Source organism: Salvia splendens, chromosome 7, assembly GCF_004379255.2.
Source record: "Salvia splendens isolate huo1 chromosome 7, SspV2, whole genome shotgun sequence".
In the NCBI taxonomy this organism is placed as follows: Eukaryota; Viridiplantae; Streptophyta; class Magnoliopsida; order Lamiales; family Lamiaceae; genus Salvia; species Salvia splendens.
The window spans coordinates 18,094,335-18,114,344 of record NC_056038.1 but is presented as its reverse complement, the minus strand read 5'-3'; the positions used below and the strand labels follow the sequence as shown (position 1 = coordinate 18,114,344).

Here is a 20,010-nt window from a genome sequence, read left to right as displayed (position 1 = left end):
CATCTACTTATGTGATAATTATGCAAAAACCATGTTTAAAATGACTAAGCAATAATTACAACAGTGCGTTGTACATGGTCTCCATAAATTGGTCTATATATGAAGCAGTTTCTAATATTATCGCGACCCACCTTAGTGGGAGCAATAATCCTACGAAATAGCAAGTTCATAAGATTAGACTTCTTAATGGTAAATTGTTTAAACTGGAAGCTTGTTTCTAATACTATCGCGACCCACCCTAGTGGGAGCCATAATCCTACGAAATTGCAAGTTCATGTGTTTAAACATATTTATAAGATAGCTATGGAATTTTGTTAGTGGCGTACGACCTTCCCTAGAAGGAGTATCAAAACAGAAATGAAATTCCTAGATGCAAATATTTATGGTAAATGCTTAGGCAATATTTGGCGGCCATGCCACCTTAGTGGTCTCTGGACTATCCGTCAGTATTGTGACCAGGAAATTATTGGAATCCGAATTTGTATGACCTCCCTAGAGGCGTACTTATTTTGGTTTTCACGGTTGCGAGATACATAAATTGTTTTGTGGTTGTTTGCGATTATGTATTAAGCATAGTATGTGATAAATAGTTTTATTTCTTCTCAGCCAAATTCTGAATAATGTCTGCGCACCTTAAAGAAATAACACTCGAAGGCCAAAATTATGTAGACTGGAAATATTAAATGGATAAGATTCTCATTGCTGAAAACTTAAAGTTTGTACTCACTAATTCATGTCCTCCATTTCCTCGACAAAATTCTACAAAGAAAGTTTGAGAATGCATTTTATGCATGTACTCGATAAGTCCTTTGAGGAAGAAGGTCAAACTACTTTCTTTTAAGTAGTGAGACAAGTCTTGGTTTATATCGATGATAAAGGAATATCCAATGAGGACTTTGTCCAGATTCTGTTGAAACATCCAAGAGAGTTAGAATATTTTGAAGAATCTTCTGATTCAGTTACTCAAATAGTTTCTACACTCAGTTCATCGCCAAATGTAATAGGAAGTGATTATTTGAAGGTTGTTACTGAAAAGTTGGAAACCTTCGGCATTGTATTCACTTTATTACTTTTGGAGGAAGATAACATGATAGTTGACGAATTCATTAAGGCTGCATCTTTCCTATGTCTTAGTTCAATCGAACAGAAGACTAGCAATGGAAAGAGGGAAGAGCTGAATTGTCATCAATGAAAGCTATAGAGGCAAGAAATATTTGGTGAAAAGGCAAAGATAAGATACATTTTAAGTCGGATTGACCTCTTATATAAAGGACAATGACTTAGATAACAATGCAACTTCTAAAGAGAGATATAAATCCAGTTGGGCAGTTGTTGCAGTGGAAGCTATTTATTTATGCTCACTTTATTGTTTTGTTTTGATGTTAGAGATTTTGTTTTATTGGTACAGTCTTGTTTAGAATGAATTTATATTCAGTTTATAAACTCATTTATGATTAAATGATGTTCGATGTCATTTGATAATGCGTGCATTATTGAGAAATGTGGATCGAATATCCATCATAGTACCATAGAAAAATAAATTATACATCATAGTATCTAAACAATATAATTGCAAAAAGATTGAGTTTAACACGACAGTTCAACTTCTTAAACAATGAATGATAAAGTATTTATGATACTTAAACATAAGGCCAAGAAAATACTTAGTAATTATTCAAACTAATTTTGTCTAACTCAAGTGACTATCAAGATTTTAACAACTTGTTTGTTAAATAGCTTGAAAGTCAGGTAAGTTTGGTTGATGCACAATAAGTTAGAATCTTTTGGTGGTTCAAGGGATTCAGAATACTTATAGAGATGCAACATAGAAAGACTAGTAAGTCTCAATGGTTTACACCATGGGAGACGAGCAATGAGTTAAGATCAGTAGTGGGAGCTAAATCCTAGTTGACTACTCCAAGCATTCTTCTAAAGAATGGGATAGTCATATAAGAAGATATCGAAGTCTCTTGAAGACAAGTTCGATAAGTGAACAGTTTTACTCAATAACACCTTATCATTGATGGGATATACGTTGGAAACAACGAGTTATACCTTAAAGAAACTACCATAACATCAGTACCTTCTACAACACACGAGTTGTGGACTAGAGGTAAGTTAGTCCAGCACATCTCAAGGTGTGGAGTTATTCCAAGACATGTTTTGGAAAAGGTATCCAAGTAATTGGAGTTGTGTACTGAGGTATGTTTTAAGGTTGTCCCAAATGATAGAAAAGGTACATGTTCTATAATCTTCACGGCAAGATGTGTGTTTGTTCACACGAATGCTAGATTCTTTGATGAAGATTATGAGGAGAACTACAAGCCTAACAAACATGATAATTCTCAAGATAATGATAATATCTATTTTCCATCTTAACCAAGAAGTCATACCATTAGAAACTTATGCACTAAGAAAATCAACGTTTGTACCTAAGATTGTAAGAGTCGTGTAGTAGTAGGAGCGTTCTTTGCGAACATAATAAGTTCATGGGTCTAAAAAAGTCTTGAGACTCAGTCTTAGATCAACTTGAACATTATCCCTATAACTACAAGGACGCAATGACTTATTCAGATAATCATTCTTGATAAGATGATAGATTCTGAATAACAATGTTAAATAGACAAGAATGTTTGCAAAATTTGCGATACTACCCATAGACTATTTCAGTCAGTGGGAGCTAGTGGACCTGCAAGTGTAAGCATGGATCTCAAAAGGCTAGAATAATGGCAAAGGGTTATACCCAGAGAGAATTATATTCTCGCCTGCCATTTTTGCCTAAGTCGATCTGTATATTGTCTATTATAGCCTACATAAATTAGGATGTATGTACTATGATTGTCAAGACAGTTTTCTTTAAGTAGAAGTCTTGAGCAGATCATCTGCATGGAATATCTTAATGGTTATGTAATACAGGGCAAGAAAGTTGAAAGTGCACTATATTTGATATTCTTGGTACTCTACGATGATGACATCTATAAAAGTTGATAAACAACTAAGAGGGTTATCTAGCGTAGGAAACTGGTCGTCTACCCAGTTTAAGGATGATGGATTTAAGATAATCTAGTTACATTCTAAGCATCTGTGTCATTAGATTGCTAGAAAAAGAATGTATGTTTTCTTAAAGAATCCTACATCTACACAATACTTAGACACTTTAGCATTGAAAATTACAAGAAAAGGTTTTTCTTTTTCTAGACGGAATTATGTTGTCTCTAGTCTAGTGTTTTTCGACATTGAATGAGATCAAGAAGAATTAGACAAGTTCCATAATTGGAAGTCTCATATATGCTATGATGTGTATTAAGTTAGATATTAGCTTTGTCATTGGCATAGAAGCATGATATCATTTTAACCATGGCCAAGGACATTGGATTGGATAAAGAATATACTATAGTACTTGAAGAAGACTAAACGATATGCTCTAGTTTACCAGACATCCATGTTATGTCCTTTAGGTTTCATCGACTCGATTTTATAATTGATTGATGATCGAGTTATCCTCTGACTATGTGTTAACGTTAGGAGTTGAAAACTGAGTCATGAAGGAGTGTGATTACATCACAGACTATATCATGAAAATTACAAGTGTAGTTTCTTCAGAAACTACTAAGGTAGTTGTTCATCTCAGTAATTTCCTGATAGCTTTGACCGTCAATCCGAGTATGCCTATGAGTATTATATTTTATTATGATTACTCTAGCCAGATGTCTAACTCGAGGGAAACACGATCTGATAAAGCTAAGCAATCACTTAGAGATGAAGTATGAAATTAATTAAGGATTAAGTGCGCAGCAAGACGTTATGGTTTCCAAGATATCATCAGAGAACAACCTGGCAGATTTTTTCACAAAATGCCTATATGGAAACATGTTTTACACATGAGGTGAAAAGTATGATAGTTCGATGTATCGTGGCCTGAGACCTGCTTAGAGTATAAGTGGGAGAGTTTTGGCAGTGGGTATACTCGAAAGCATGATTTTGAGTATAAGTGGGAGATTGTTAGGATTGGTATACTGAAAAGTATATTTCGAGCATGTTGCACGGATAGAATTGCTTGTATACAATAAACTCTACAATCCACTTTTAACCCAAGGCGAGAAGAAGTAATTTTATCGCATTGGTGTTTGCTTGTGCATTTATAAGATGTTTCTCAAATATTTAAATGTATAAGAAGCAAACAAGTCTAATTCTTCTACATAGTAGACTGGTCGTGAACGACGTTCACAAAAGGTGACGCAATCAGTTCTTTGTAGATAAGAAATAGAATTTCACAACCTAGATAGGCTTTGGCTACCTATTGTGAAAGGTTGTAGTGTCAGTCTGCATGTTTCCTTACCGTAGGAAATAAACGACACTGGTGTGGTATAGCACTGAAGGATCTAACAGTTGAGATAAGTCTTTCTTGCTATTTACTGAAAGACGAGGTCTCGGTTATTGTTAATTCTTAATCATTGTTGACATAACATTGAGCATACGATATTGATTATGCACTACTTTGATTTATCAAATGGTGCGGATTTTTTGCAATCCAAGAATCCTGGTATCTTGGGTAGTGGTGATAAATGTCTAGAGGTGCTAGTATTGTTATTGCAATGAATCGTGTGCTGGGTGAGTCCAGTTTGATAAAATCCTCAAGAGGTGATCAAAAAAGGTTTTATTATTCAGAAACCCGGCCGGTTGGAATTTATTCCAGAATAATAAATAAAGATTTTGAACTGGACAACTCTTGGAAAAAGATATTAATTAATTAAAGTCAAATAGGATACTTAAATTAATTAATGGATATTTATATCTTAAACACGGGAAATAATAAGTTAAAGAGGTAAAGCCCGGATTACTCGTAATTTGGGATTGGACGGGCAGTCAATATTATTATACTATAGTGGACGATAATAATATTCTATTGGACTTGTATTAAATTGGGGCTCAATTTAATTAGTAAAAGTCCAACCTCCATGGATCCCTAATCAGGCCCATCATAACTCTATATAAAAGGAGATTAGAAAGGAGATTCAATGACAATTTAAGAGTTAATTTTCGTGCTCCCCTCTGGGAGTGGACGAAAAAATCGGTTTTTGACAAAACTGATATTCTGTCTCCGTTCTAATCAAGTCCTTTTCGATTCTGACAAGCTTTGCCCACCCAAAGGTCATTATCTGAGTTCGGGATACATATTAGAAGATTCGTGGTTGAGTACAAAGATCATCACGTGGAGAAGGCGCAAGCAATCGTCGATTCTTTGGAGAATCAGATCGGTAATCCTAAACCGTAGAATATCATGTATTAGGATTTTAATTCCTTAAACATGATTTTTGTGCGTTCTTGTGTGCAATTCAATGTTTAACATGTGAATCAATTAATCCCATAATCGGTCAAATAGATCCATATGTATGATTTATTTGTGAATGCATGACTTCCGCTATGCAAAGGGCACCAAACCCCAACAGGTGGAAGGACGATAGATTTATTTGGCATATCAAAGATACAACATCCACGATCAGCACCAGATCAGGGTTGTCTACAGGAGATCCATTTCCGTTCGATTCGGAAAGTGAAGAGGATTGGAGTTCATCCGGAAGGGAGGATCCCAAGTCACCACCAGAGTCGGAAACAGAGTCAGAAACAGAGGAAGTAGTCATGGCGCAAGTAGGAGAACCAGCTCAAGCTATAGTGATGAATCCACGCCAGAGTCGGTTCGTTAACCGCCCATTTAGATGGAGAACCAGCTCAAGCTATAGTGATGAATCCACGCCAGAGGACTATTGAGATCAAGACAAACGTACTCGGCATCTTGCCAACGTTCTCTGGGCGTAGAAATGAGTGTCCGTACGAGTTCTTAAATGAATTCAGTAAGTTGTGTGGTATCCAGAAGAGGCCGAATGATGCAACAGAGGAGGATTATCGCCTACGTGCAATTCCGTTTGCCTTGAAGGGGGAAACCAACAAGTGGTTATTGAGGTTGCCCCCGGATTCTATCTGCATATGGAGGGATTTCAAGTTAGAATTCTTAGATTATTTCTTCCCATCCAACAAGACGAATGCACTGAAAAAAGAAATATTAGAGTGTAAGCAGGATTCAGTCAGTATTGGTCGAGATTCAAGGGGTTGTTGGATGCATGCTCGAATTACTGAATGATAGAGGCAGAGACCTACTCTCTGTTTTACGAAGGGGCGACTCCTGAGTCGAAGGACTTAATGAATTCCTCGAGTGGGGGAATTTCACAAGAAAGAGGGGAAGTGAAGCAAGAGAAATCCTGGGGAAGTTGATCGACGCTAAGAAGACATACGATAACCCTAGGAATCCAGTGAGGAGAGGATCGGTGAATGCCATAAGAGAGCAAGAAGATGATAAAGTAGAAGCAAGGATTGACAGGCTCGAGAAGGCTCTTTTGAACGCGATTGAAAAGACAATTCCACTAGCTGCACAAGGGAAGGAGAAGTCTCCTGGTCCAGGAGATAATCAAATTCAGCAATATTACGAGACCCAAGAAGGAGATTATCAGGCCCAAGTCAATGCAATGGGAAGTTGGAATCCCGACGGGAGCTGGAATTCAGGGAGACAGAGAGATGCACCCTGGAGGAACCATCCAAATTTCAGATGGACCGACAACGAACAGAACCAGCCAGCACCACAACAGAATCTGCAGTTTGCACCTCAGCCCGAGAGACAAGGTAACTGGTCAGGAAGAAACCAAGAGGGGCAGGGCAACTGGATCAATCGGAACCAAGGAGACCACTCGAGCTGGGGAAACAGAAATCAGAACAATCAAGGGAACTCTTATGTACCACCGCACCAAAGGAATTTTCAAAACAATTACCAGGGTCCAGAAAATCAGTACAACAACTCTTCAGGAGGTCAAGGAAACACTGGTTAGAATCAAGTGAGTGGACCGACTCTGAGTATATGGCCAGGGCCCAGTTAGCCACCAAAGCCACCAAAGAGTATCGATGATATGGTGCACGACCTCGTCAGTTCTCAGCAACATATGCAAAACAACCTGCAATCGAACAATGACATAGTGCACAAGCTTCAAGACGCTCAGCAGGAGCAAAAGGCAACAATGGATATGCTAGCAAAGCAATTATCCCAGATAGCCACCTCTTTGAGTGATATGATGTGGAATGAAGGAAAGATTCCCGCCTCAATAAGGCCACCTGATAGAGCGAATATAAGTCAGATTACCTTGAGATCCGGGAAAGGATATGAGGGGCCAGTGGTAAGAATGAAGGAAGCGACAGATCCCAAGGAAGGCAACAGGAACTTGGAGGGCAATAATTCCTTGCTCAAGGATGACCTTAAGGCACGAGACTTGGAGAGATCCTTGCCTAGGTCAACTGAACCATTCTACCTCGATCCAGAGCCAGAGTTGGAGAACGAGGCAGTAGGGGAGGAAACTGGAGAGTTCTCGGCTGAAAGTTCTACAGGAGCAGGGAAGCGACTGAAGCCTTTCCCAAGCCAGGGGAAGCCAAGAAGAAGAAGGAAGAGCCGGTAGATTTCATGGATATTTTTGGGAAGCTGGAGATTAATCTACCATTCTTACAGGCTTTGAAATTGTCGGTGTTTAGCAAGTTCATCAAAGAATTATAGCTGGGAAGGCTAGACCCAGTGGAAAAATTTTGATAGGCGAGAACGTCTCCGCAATGATTCAAAAGCGGAGGATGCCTTCGAAGTGCAATGATCCAGGTATGTTTACTTTGCCCATCTCTATTGGTGATGTAAAAATCGAGCATTCTATGTGTGACTTGGGTGCATCCATAAATGTGTTACGACTGTCTATATACAAGAAGTTAGTAGGTGTAGGCATGGTGGACACAAAAGTTGTGATCCAATTGGCAGACATGTCATGCATTTGTCCTGAAGGAGTGCTTGAAAACGTGATAGTGAAGGTACATGACTTCTTGTACACAGCTGATTTTCATGTGATTAAAATGAGTGATAGTGAGTCTGCAGAGTCTGGCGGAGTACTTTTAGGGAGACATTTCCTACGTACCGCTAAGACTATCATTGATGTCTTTGATGGCACCATCTGCCTTGATTACAATGGGGAGAAATATACATTCAACATCGATGAGGCGATGAAGAAACCTCTTGACGTTGAAAATTTACATGCTATTGATGTTATTAACCCCTTGGTCCAGGAGTATCTTGAGACCGAATTAATGCAGGTACAGATCGAGAATTCCGAGATGAGTCAGGCCATTGATAGAGAAGTAGCCAGTTGGTGTGAAGCAATGAAGACGAGTGAGTTATCAGATGAAGAACTAGCTGAAGCTGGAATTCTGCACGAACCCGGAGCTAGCTAGATCAAGGAGGACACCTTATGTGGCGAGCATGGAAAATTCTACTGAGTCTACGAAGGGAATAACAACTGAGTTGACAGAGAAAAATCCCTTACCCCAGGAAAATGATGTCCCCAAGAAAGAGTTGAAAACACTTCCACCTGGGCTCAAGTATGCGTATCTAGAGGAGAATGAAAATTTTTCGGTGATTATTAACAGCAGCTTGACCGAGGGACAAGAAGAGGAATTGTTGAAGGTAATTCGGAGGAACAAGAAGGCTATTGGGTGGACACTATCTGACTTGGTAGGAATCAGTCCAGATCTGTGTATGCATCATATTAGGCTAGAAGAATGAGCAAAAGCCTGTAGGGACCCGCAATGCAAGTTGAATCCGAACATGAGGGAAGAGGTGCTGAAGGAAGTATTAAAACTACTATCCCTAGGAATCATTTATTCCATACCAGACAGTGAATGGGTTAGTCCAGTACATATGGTACCAAAGAAGTCGGGAATACAGGTGGTCAAGAACGATAAGAATGAGTTGGTCCCCACTTGACTTGTTACTGGGTGGAGGATGTGTATTGACTACCGGAAGCTGAACGAGGCTACTAAGAAGGATCACTTCCCATTACCTTTCATTGACCCGATGTTGGAGAGGTTGGCGGGCAAGCAATATTTCTGTTTCCTGGATGGATATAGTGGGTATTTTCAAATCTACATGGACCCCGAGGACCAGGAGAAGACAACTTTCACGTGTCCCTTTGGAACGTATGCTTACAGAAGAATGTCGTTTGGTCTGTGCAATGCGCCAGGCACTTTTCAGCGGTGTATGATGAGTATCTTCTCGGACCTCCTGGAGGATTGCATCGAGATTTTTATGGACGACTTCACTGTGTACGGGAATTTATTTTACTCATGTTTGGCAAGTTTGGATATAGTGCTGAGGAGGTGCCAGGAAAAGCATTTGGTTTTGAATTTCGAGAAATGCCACTTTATGGTCCCTGAGGGAATTGTCCTAGGGCATGTGGAATTTCGAGAAAGAGGCATACAGGTAGATCAAGCAAAAATCAATGTTATCTCAAAACTGCCTTACCCGATGAATCAGAAAGAAGTGAGAGGGTTCCTAGGGCACGCAGGATTCTATAGGAGGTTTATAAAGGATTTCGCAAGGATTGCTCAACCACTCACTCACTTGTTGCATAGGGATGTTGATTTTGTATTCGATGAGGAGTGCAAGAAAGCTTTTCAGTTGTTGAAGGATAGATTAGTTTCTGCTCCCATTATCAGAGCACCAGATTGGAGTTTGTCGTTTGAAATAATGTGTGACGCAAGTGACTACGCAGTGGGAGCAGTGCTAGGTCAAAGAGTGGATGGGAAAAGTTACGTGATTTTCTATGCTTCGAAAACGCTCAATCAAGCCCAGAAGAACTACGACACCACTGAAAAGGAGATGCTGGCGGTAGTGTACTCATTTGAGAAGTTTCGCCCGTACTTGCTGGGGTCGAAGGTGATCGTTTTCACAGACCACGCAGTTATTAAGTACCTGCTAGCAAAGAAGGAGTCTAAACCGAGGTTAATCCGTTGGGTGTTACTTTTACAAGAATTTGATTAGGAGGTTAAAGACAAGAAATGGACTGAGAACAAGGTGGCTGACCACCTGAGTCGTATTTTTCAAGGTGAGACCGCCGAAGCTATACCTGATGCGTTTCCAGAAGAGCATCTGTATTATGTAGGGAAATTTCCTAGACCTATCAGTTGGGAAATTTCCTAGACCTATCAGTTGGAATTCAATTTTGATGATCAATGCAAGGCTACTTTCAACTTGCTCAGGGAGAGGTTGATATCTGCACCCATTATCCGGGCTCCTGACTGGGAGCATCCTTTCGAAGTCATGTGTGATGCCAACGACTATGCAGTGGGAGCTGTGCTGGGTCAGAAGATCGAGGGAAGAAGGTATGTAATTTTCTATGCGTCTAAAACTTTAAATCAAGCCCAAAGGAATTATGATACCACTGAGAAGGAGATGCTGGCCGTGGTTTATTCATTCGAGAAGTTTCGGCAGTACTTTTCGGGGTCAAAGGTCATCGTTTATACTGACCATGCAACCATTAAATACCTGGTTACCAAGAAAGAATCCAAACCCCGCTTAATCCGATGGGTACTCTTGTTACAAGAGTTCGATTGGGAGGTGGAAGACAAGAAGGGGGTTGAGAATAAGGTTGCGGATCATTTGAGCAGGATAGTGCAGGATGGGAATAGCGAGGAGGTGCGAGATCGATTTCCTGAGGAACACTTGTGTGAAGTGATTTTTGCCGCTAGAAAAATTGACTGGGAAGGAGTGATGAAGCTTACTGGCCAGGATGTGACAGAAAAAGGAAAGGAAAATTAGGGCAGGAGCCATGGTATGCGGACCTAGCCAACTACTTAGTTTCAGGGGAGCTTCCAGAAGTCCCGAACGTCACCAAAGCTCAAAGAATGAAGATCAAGAGTGAAGCGAAATACTACTTTTGGGACGACCCGTACCTTTGGAAAGTAGGAGCCGATCAAGTGATTAGAAGATGCGTTCCTGACTGGGAGCAGAGAGATTCTGGATAGCGGATTTTATTGGCCAACCCTCAACAAAGATGCCTACAAATTTTGTAGAGGTTGTGAGCGTTGTCAACTGACCGGTGGAATATCAGCACGAGATGAAATGCCACAAGTCTCGATCATTGTTTGTGAGTTGTTCGACATATGGGGGATGGATTTCATGGGGCCTTTTCCCATGTCGTATGGGAACTTGTATATCTTAGTAGCAGTTGACTACGTCTCCAAATGGGTAGAAGTCAAGGCCACAAGTACGTGTGAAGCAAGAGAGGTAGCCAAGTTCCTCAAAAGTAACATTTTCAGTCGGTTCGGAGTACCAAGGGCCATAATATCCGATCAAGGCACCCACTTCTGTAACCGCACCATCGAAGCCTTGATGAAGAAGTATGGTGTGCACCACAGATTATCCAGCCCCTACCATCCGCAAGCAAACGGTCAAGCCGAGATCTCTAACAGGGAAATAAAGAAGATTCTGGAAAAAACCGTCAATCCTTCTAGGAAAGACTGGAGCGTGAGGTTAGAGGATGCTCTATGGGCATATCGGACAGCCTATAAAACTCCCATAGGAATGTCCCCATACAGAATTGTTTTCGGAAAGATGTGCCACTTACCCGTCCGGATTGAGCACCGAGCATACTGGGCAGTACAGCAAGTAAATGTGGATACTACAGCCTGTGAAGAGGAAAGGAAGCTGCAGTTGCAGGAGCTAGAGGAACTTAGATTGGAGTCGTTCGACTCAGCAATGTGGTACAAAGAGAGAACCAAGTTGTGGCACGACAGGAATCTGAGGACCAAGGATCTCCATGTTGGGCAGAAAGTACTACTTTTCCAGTCGAGACTGAAGCTCATGCCTGGGAAGCTCAAGTCGAAGTGGACAGGGCCTTATGTCATCACTGCACTCCGGTCTAATGGAGCAGTGGAGATTTCAGGGAGTCTTCCTAACTCTGAACCTTTTATTGTGAATGGGCATAGGCTAAAGGTATTTAGGGACAATAGTGATATGGCTGTGGTGGATGAGATTCCACTGCAATCACATACTCAGGTTTCATATTGACCGGTAGGATAGGGATTGGAATTCCACTGGGCTAGCTCCTTTTAGCGTAATTTACATATGCTGGCAAAGTAGAATTCCAATTTTCCTAAGGGAGATGTAAATAGTGTAAATACGTAGTAGTTAATCTTTGCCTGTTAGTTAATTTTAAAACCCAAAAATATTTTCGGACCTCAACTATTAATTTGGAGTATATATTGACCATCAGGATCCCATTTTGGTGAAACTCCTATTTTATTTAAGTGTCCTTTTTTACTTTGATTCTAATCTAGGAAAATATAGGGGGAAATCATTAAAGGGCCGAATTTGAATTGGGACTTTGTTGCAGCTTTTGCAGGGTGACAGTGGCTGGCAGGGCGCGTGAGCAGAGAAACGAGAGGCAACGTCCAATCAGAGACCAGCATTACCAACCGTCTCTCACTCGAATCGGCGCAACCTGAAAACCGCCTGCAGCCAGTTACAACCCACAACTGCCTATTCCAACTCCATAACCCCACCGTCTCTCCCATTTCATTTCAAAACCCTCACCTGCAATTTCTCTGTGCAAAATTTCTCACCATCTCTCCACGAACACCAAACCCCCACATTACACACAGAAAATCACAGATCTAAGCCATGGGAAAGAAAGCATGGGCAAAGAAAATCAAACCCACTTCAACTCGCAGGGAAGAAACTCCAGAATCACCACCGCCGCGGGAAGGACGGCCGCCGAGCCCACAACCAGAACCGCAACTACCGGAGCCGACTCCTCATGCGCCAACAATGGTCTGCTTGGATGCAATGGCAGAATTCATTCGACAGCAGGACCCTAATAGAGATTGGGCGGCGGCGCTGGCCGGTTTTAGTCAAATCAAGGGAAAAGGGAGCATGACCGGAGAAACCCCATCTGAACCGATTGTGCAATCCACGGTACAACCACCCAGCTCCATTCCGACTTCCTCCGAAATTCCACCAGGAAGAGAATCTCCCTCAATTATCGCACCGCCTGAGTCTGCACAACCCTCCCAAACTCCACAACAGAGTGATTCGATGGAGGTTGACCCCATCTCCGCCCATTACCATTCCGGCTCAGAAGAACGTGAAGCGAGAAGAAGAGAGGAGGAAAAGGGCCAGAAGGGAGGCAACAGCGGAACCCATTCCTCAAGAAGCAGCGAGGCAAGAGATAGATTTGAATGAGACGGCCAAGAAACAAGGCTTAATGACTGATGACGAATTTCAGGCAATTTGGATGGAGTGAATCAGAGGGAAGATGATACTGCCACGATGGTTGAGGATTTGGACCTCACATCTAGGGCAGTAGGAGAGAAAGAGCCAGAGTTAGAAACTCCCCAGACAGAGGTGGGGGAGAGTGATGAGCATATTGAGGAAGAGTCAGTACCAAGAGCGGAAGTACCAGAACCAGTAGCACCTCCGGTGACGAAACCAAAGGCAGTCAAGAGGAAGTTGGTATTGAAGCGCTATCCGAGGGTAGAGAGGCTGAAGCCAGAGAGGGTATCACAAAGATGTCTCGGAAAGTGGGCATCTAGCAAGGCGAACCCAAACACAGAGGCAGATCCGGTGGAGATCTTGAGTGATGAGGAAAGGGCTACTCCCATGAAACCTGGGGAGGAGTTTTTACCTACTACTGACTTAGAGGATACTGCAAGGGAAAACGAAGCGGTCTCTCCAACGCTGAGTGGCCAAGGTGAAGAGGCTGACGGGATGGCTGAGGGTCTGGACCTCGCATCGGCCACAAGGAGACCAGTCCTACTGCCCAGGATCAATTTTCAACACAAGCTGAGAAGGAACCCGAAGAAGAGAAAGACGAGGATGATGGAGAGGAAGCTAGATATCAGGAAGAAAGGAAGTGAAAAGGGAAAGCTCTTATGAAGAAGAAACCCAGTGTCAAGAGGCAGCGCACAACAAATACAGGCATAGTCATAACTGAAGCCGTTCAGAGAACCCCACCAAGCCGCAGGGAACAGAGTGATAGCGAATACGCTATCAGTGAAGAGTCGGACTCAGATAGCGACATATCCTTGGAGAATGAGGACTGCAGTGAGCAACAACTCCCGCGCGATCATCGGGAGCTAGTGCACCCCCCGGTAGAGAGACTGCGTTACCGGCGCTGGTCAGTAGACCTTACTGACAATCTGGTGGAGGAAATGAAGTTATTCGACTCTAAGAAGCTACAAAATGTCTTTGATGGCAAGGATGAAGGGAGTAAGCAGGTTAAAAGCGGAAAGGTACTTCATATTCCCTCTTTGGATGAATTGGGAGCCCGCGAGCAGTTTCTCTCTTATTTGCATGCGTTAGGATTCGAATGGTTGTTGGAGAATGGGAATCCGAACATCAGTGTTAGGTTAGCAAAGGAGTTCTTTACCACATTCCGATTTAGGGTCACAACAGATTTGGATGAGGCTTCTATAAGTTTCCGGTTGTTTGGAGGGGAAATAATGTCACGACCGCCCATACTAGGGGTACCACAATCGCGGCGATCGTGACCAAGGGACAACAAAAACGACAACATTTAAGGATAGCACTTTAATGGAAACTTAATTAGCTTTAAAGAAAGAAGAACATTTTAGTTTATTAAAAGTTTAGACAACAAATGTTTAGTTTAAAGAAACTTAATGTTATAAATTCACTATTAATTAGAAATGACTTAAGATACATACGTTTAAAAGAAGCAGCGGAGAAAATAAACTTTAAAACAAACCCAATTAACTTCTAAAGAAAAACATTTAGTTTAATTTACGGAAACACCATTTTCGGATAACAATGTAAATACTCGTTTAAAACCTAACACAACCAAGCATGCTCAAACACAGTACGAAAAATATTAGAGTCTTGAGACATAGTTCAAAATATAGCAGCGGAAATAAGGTTTAAAGAGAGTCAAGGATAACGCCTATGTATGAAGACATAACGCATCCTAGGTTCTTAGGCCAACTCAACATCCTCCACAACATCCCGCTCAACCTGCACATAAAGAAAAAGAATATGCAGGGCTGAGTACTTGTTGTACTCAATGGGCTCATGCCGAAAACAGTTTATATTAGTTATGTCATCCATACCAGTGATCTCGAGTTTTATACGTAGTAAAGAAATATCACGAGAACACAAAAACGTTTCATAGACTGGCCAGTCAAATAATCTCCCCATTTTATTAACAATCCATCAATCACAATCATCATTCCATGTGCGACGAAAGTGTGGCCACACTATTCGCCCACGAGACCGGCCGACTAGCAAGGACGGCTCCCGATCCCACCAGTGTACACAGCCTGATAGGGTTTGCGGCCATACTCAGACCCGAATTCGTTTCACAACACAGCCATATAGCCTAACGAAGTAAACTCAGACGAACTAGGCATCAGGAAACAATCTCATAAACCAAAAACAACATGGTATGACATAACAAGTTAAACCACCCTTATAACGCCACATGGTATTTTCGGAAAAATAAGAGGTTTGAAAAGAAAGCCCACCTCGTTCGCTTAACAATTCACAATCCAACTTATGGCAACTCTCGTTCCTCGAGTTCATGAATACACAATCACCCTTGTCAACGACAACACAAGTCAGCCTTCCACAAAATCATATTACTATGCATGTCCTATCGTTTCTCTCTCATCGTTTTTCTCAAATACCCAACCCAACGTTCATCACAAAGAAGGAAAAACACACCGTAGTATATTTCAACTTATCGCACGTGATCACATCATTAACCACGTTCCTTGGACATACATGCATCATATAATACTTTTAAACTTGAAAATAAGTGTCATTTTATCAAGGCAGAAAACTGGCAGAACTGCGCGACGTGTTGTAAAAATCACTAAAAATTCACCCGACCTCATATGAAGCTAAATTTTGGTTACAACACAGAAGACACATTCAAGTTCATCCATACAAATCTTCACACTGAAATCACGTCGTTTAGTCAATCAAAACAAATATTAAACCCTCTGGTCGGAACATAAAATTTCTGACAGCACTGCGCAGTTCATTTGAAAATTTCACCATAAATTCATCCAATGCCCAAAAAGGCTGAAAATTTTACACAACTCAGAAGACACTTCAAATTATTATATAGTTCAAGAATCATATCAAACGGAGGTCATTTTGTTGGTCAAGCAGAATACGAAACATTCTTGGCGAGAACACAAGTTTCAGGCAGAATTGCGCAGTCAACTTCAAAAATTTATTAAAATTTCATTCTTCGACAAAATGGGCTGAAATTTACACGAAACACAGAAAATACCTTGAAGTTTACTCAGTAAAAATTTCATATCAAAATTCGATTGTTTGATGGGTCAATTACACATCAGAATCCACTGATCGAACGTCACAGATTTCAGGCTCATGATTTCGAATTTAGGGTTTCTTCTTCAATCAAACAAATACAAATTTTTCATTCTTATAACACACAATCATGCCTAAAAGTTTCTCATAAACATGTTTGCACATAAATTCACGTCATTCACTAAAGATTTAAATCAAATTTCACATGAACTCAATCAACAACACATAATTATCAAAGTTCTTATGAAATCACACCTTCCCATCGATAATTTTTGCGATCTATCAATCCTACACCCTCTATATGCATGTAGGATTCAAGAATAAAGTTTCAATGAAGGAGATGAGAAGAAAATCTTAGTTATACCTTCTTGAATCAAGAAAACGAACGGTAGAAACAAGCGTTGGCACGATTCGTCGGAAACTCTTGAAAAATCCACTCCAATTGATGCAAGAAACAATGGTGGAAGAAGTTTTTGGAGAGAATGTGGAGAGGGAGGAGGGAGGCACAAAAATTGAGGGAGAATGGGGGCTAGGGTTTAGTTTAGGTGTTTTTATAGGATTAGGGTTAGGTTTAAAATTAATTAATTAATTAATTGTGGGGAAAAATACAATTAAATAAATCCCACAATTAAAAGAATAAAATAAGCATGTGGGAAGGGGAGGAAATTTTCAAAAATTCCATGTAGGAATAGCAAGGAATTTATTTGGTATTTACTTGGAGAGAATATATTCACAACTTAGGAAATAAAAGTGAATATTTCATAAACAAGGGAACAAAATAAATTAAATCTCCAAGTATGAAAATAATGGTGGGGGCCAAAAAATTCCATAAGGAATTGCACAAGGAAATTATTTAAATCCTCAATTAAATAGAATAGGATTTAAATTTGGTAATTTTTTTATGGGAAAAGACTCTCATATAATAGGTAACAAATAAATAAATTTCCTCAAGGAAAAAAAATATAAGAGCATGGGCGTGTGATATAGGTGAGAATTAAAAGGAAATATTCACATTCCCAATTAATTAGACATAGACATTAATTTGAATAAAAAGGGTCTCACCAAAAAGGAAACAAAATAATTCTCCTCTACAAAAATAATGAGGGCCGAAAATTTCAAAGAATTGGCTAGAAAAATACATACATGATCCTATTTAATTCATTCCCAACATTGCAAAATATCAAACACTTTACTCCACATCACCCACGATAATTTTATTCACAAAATTCACTTAATCGCATAGAAACAAAAGTTTCATAATCCAAATTTCAAAAAACCATATAAAAAGAGTCACAAATTTTTGGGATGTTACAAATAAGTATGAATCTGATTGAGTGGACAGTAAGGTTGGGGATGTGCAGTCTGGAGGAGGTGATAGGATTGGAGTGGCGTAGCAGGGAACGGGGAATTCCCCGTAGGCAAGTAGATTTCGAACCCCAGGAGGTGTGGGAAGAGTTAACTCACCCAGCCTGCGGGGAATTCGCATCCACTCTCTCTCGCTCAATCCATTTCAATAACCCAATCCTACGCCTAGTCCAACTTCACTTGGACTTCAATTTGTTGGGGCAGTCGAACTCCACGGTAAGAACATCAATGACAGAGTTATACCTTCTATGGTGCATGAAGCGCGGAAGGAAATTACATCTAGGATTCTGGACAGCGTACCAATGCCATCTAATTACCACCCACCCAGCGAGAAACCCCACTCTCTGCCATATCTTAGGAGTGTTCGTCAGAAACAACATCATCATCACAGAGGCTGAAGGCTTATCTCCCCAGATCATGGTAGACCCCCCATGGGTTGTTTGACACCCCATTTTTCGTCCGGACAAATGCTGTGTACATGAGACAAGGAGTACCACGGTTTTACGCGATGGGTGAGGAGGCAATACCGACTGGGAGATCTGCAGCACATCCGGTGACACAAGATCAAGAGCAGGGATAGGAGAGGATAGATAAGGCAGTGGAAGAGTTGGCTGAAGAAAATCGACAAGCTAGGGCAGAGTTGGCTCGCCTGACTAACATGATTAAGGGAATCTTGAAGGAGTTGGGAAAGGGGAAGCTAGTGAGAGAAGCCGGACCGAGTGGCCACGGAGGCCGAACTAATGAACCACGAGTATCAGAGGAGGTAGTACCCGAGACAGAAGAAGCAGAGCAGAAAGAAGAAGCGGAACAAGAGGAATCCGAGGAAGAACCATCCAGAAACGAGGAAGAGGATTTGGAAGAACCACCTGCACCAGTCCCTGCACCGAGGAGGAGCTGGAGAAACGCGTGACCACCACCCCACCTGACAAGTTAGTTTTTTTTTTAAGTTTTAGTTTTTCATTTTTCGTTTTTCTGTGTTTTTTTTAGGTAATATAATCTGTGTAGTATGTGAGCAAACCCCTTTCATAACACTTAGTCTATATAATAGTATAAGTGTGAGAAGTAAAGGGTTTGCTATTTTGACGCATGTGTTCGTGTTTTCTTTATTTTGTTTTCGTGTGCATGTAGCTCACACTTAGCCTACTGCGTAGTCTAAGTGTGAGGAGTTTGGTATATATGTGTTGTATTTGTTGGGTTATGTTTAGTTTTTAAATTCACCCACTTAGTCTATTATATAGTCTAAGAGTGAGAAGTTTTTGGTAGACGCATGTGTTTTGTTTGTTTGGTGTGTCTGTGTGTCAGTCATATTGACCATTACCTTTTCCACTTCACAACTCTATCTGAGGGAAGACACTTGTGAAGTAGGAGGGGGGATGCAATGGCCAATATGACATGTGTACATATGTGTTTTCTGTGTTTAGTGTTTGTTTAGTGTCTAGGTCTAGTTTTTTCCGTATGCGTGTTGATTGGGCTTAAAACTCAACTATCTCGAGCTAACGGTGAGGGGAATTGAGGGAGATAAGACATGCTGGACAATGGAAACCGACCCCCTTAGTATCTCCTAGTTAGTATAGATGATGCGAGTATGAGAGAAAAGCTCATCCTTAGAGACCAAACACAAAAGCCCTCTTTAAATGTGAGATAAAAGCCTAAAGTGGAACCACTTTCCACTAATTCAGGAAAGAAAAGAGTGGCTGCCACAAGTTGCCTAGGGTGAAGTGACCGCGTGTAGCAAACACTGAAGGCAGTAGGAAACCCCCCCTAAAAAAACACCCTGTAGACACTTTCTAGCCGTATATACCCAGATATAACCCCTAGCCACAGGGACTGTTGTGTGCAAGGCATGAGGCAAGGAGGCCACTGGCCAGAAGGACATACAAGAAAGAAACCAACTGGAGCAAGAAATTGAGAGGCTAGGAGAAAATCGACTAGGAAATCATTCCAGGTCTTTAAAAAAATAAGAAGGAATAAGGGTGGCGAAGATACGAAAAGAAGAAGAAAAATGTGAAGAAAATGGTCGAAAATACTTGACCACAAAAAAATAAAAAAATGAGAAGGAACAAGGGTGGCAAAGCCCCAAGACGCTACTGACCAGTTGGGAAGCAACTTCAGAAAAGGTCCAGCCAAGCAGAAGCGACAGCCAAGAGCCTGAGCGCACACAGTTCCCCCGCATCAGAATAAAGTAATGGTTTTTGAACCTTAGAGCCTTAGGAACAACCACCCAAACACTACAAGCCAACAGCCCCGTTACAAGCTTTAAAAACCTTCGGTAGCCGCACTTGAGATCTAAGTCCAAAGCATCTGTGGTTCAGCATTATGAGAGAATACAGTCCTAACATCCCGGTGAGGAATGAGTGACTGAGTGAATCTGGTGTTTGGCCGAGAGTTTGGGTGATCTTGACGAGGGAATATACTGACTGGGAAGGAAAAGGGGGGAG

The 20,010-nt window shown here is 41.1% G+C and overlaps 1 protein-coding gene across 1 annotated transcript; it reads left to right on the top strand.

Moving 5' to 3' along the window:
- Positions 1-12,535: 12,535 nt before the first annotated feature.
- LOC121810518 (fibrous sheath CABYR-binding protein-like) lies at positions 12,536-18,482 on the top strand. The gene is made up of 4 exons (XM_042211277.1): positions 12,536-13,040; positions 13,140-13,561; positions 13,858-14,130; positions 18,252-18,482. Exons 1-4 carry the CDS (start codon positions 12,536-12,538, stop codon positions 18,480-18,482), a joined length of 1,431 nt encoding a protein of 476 aa, XP_042067211.1.
- Positions 18,483-20,010: the final 1,528 nt, after the last annotated feature.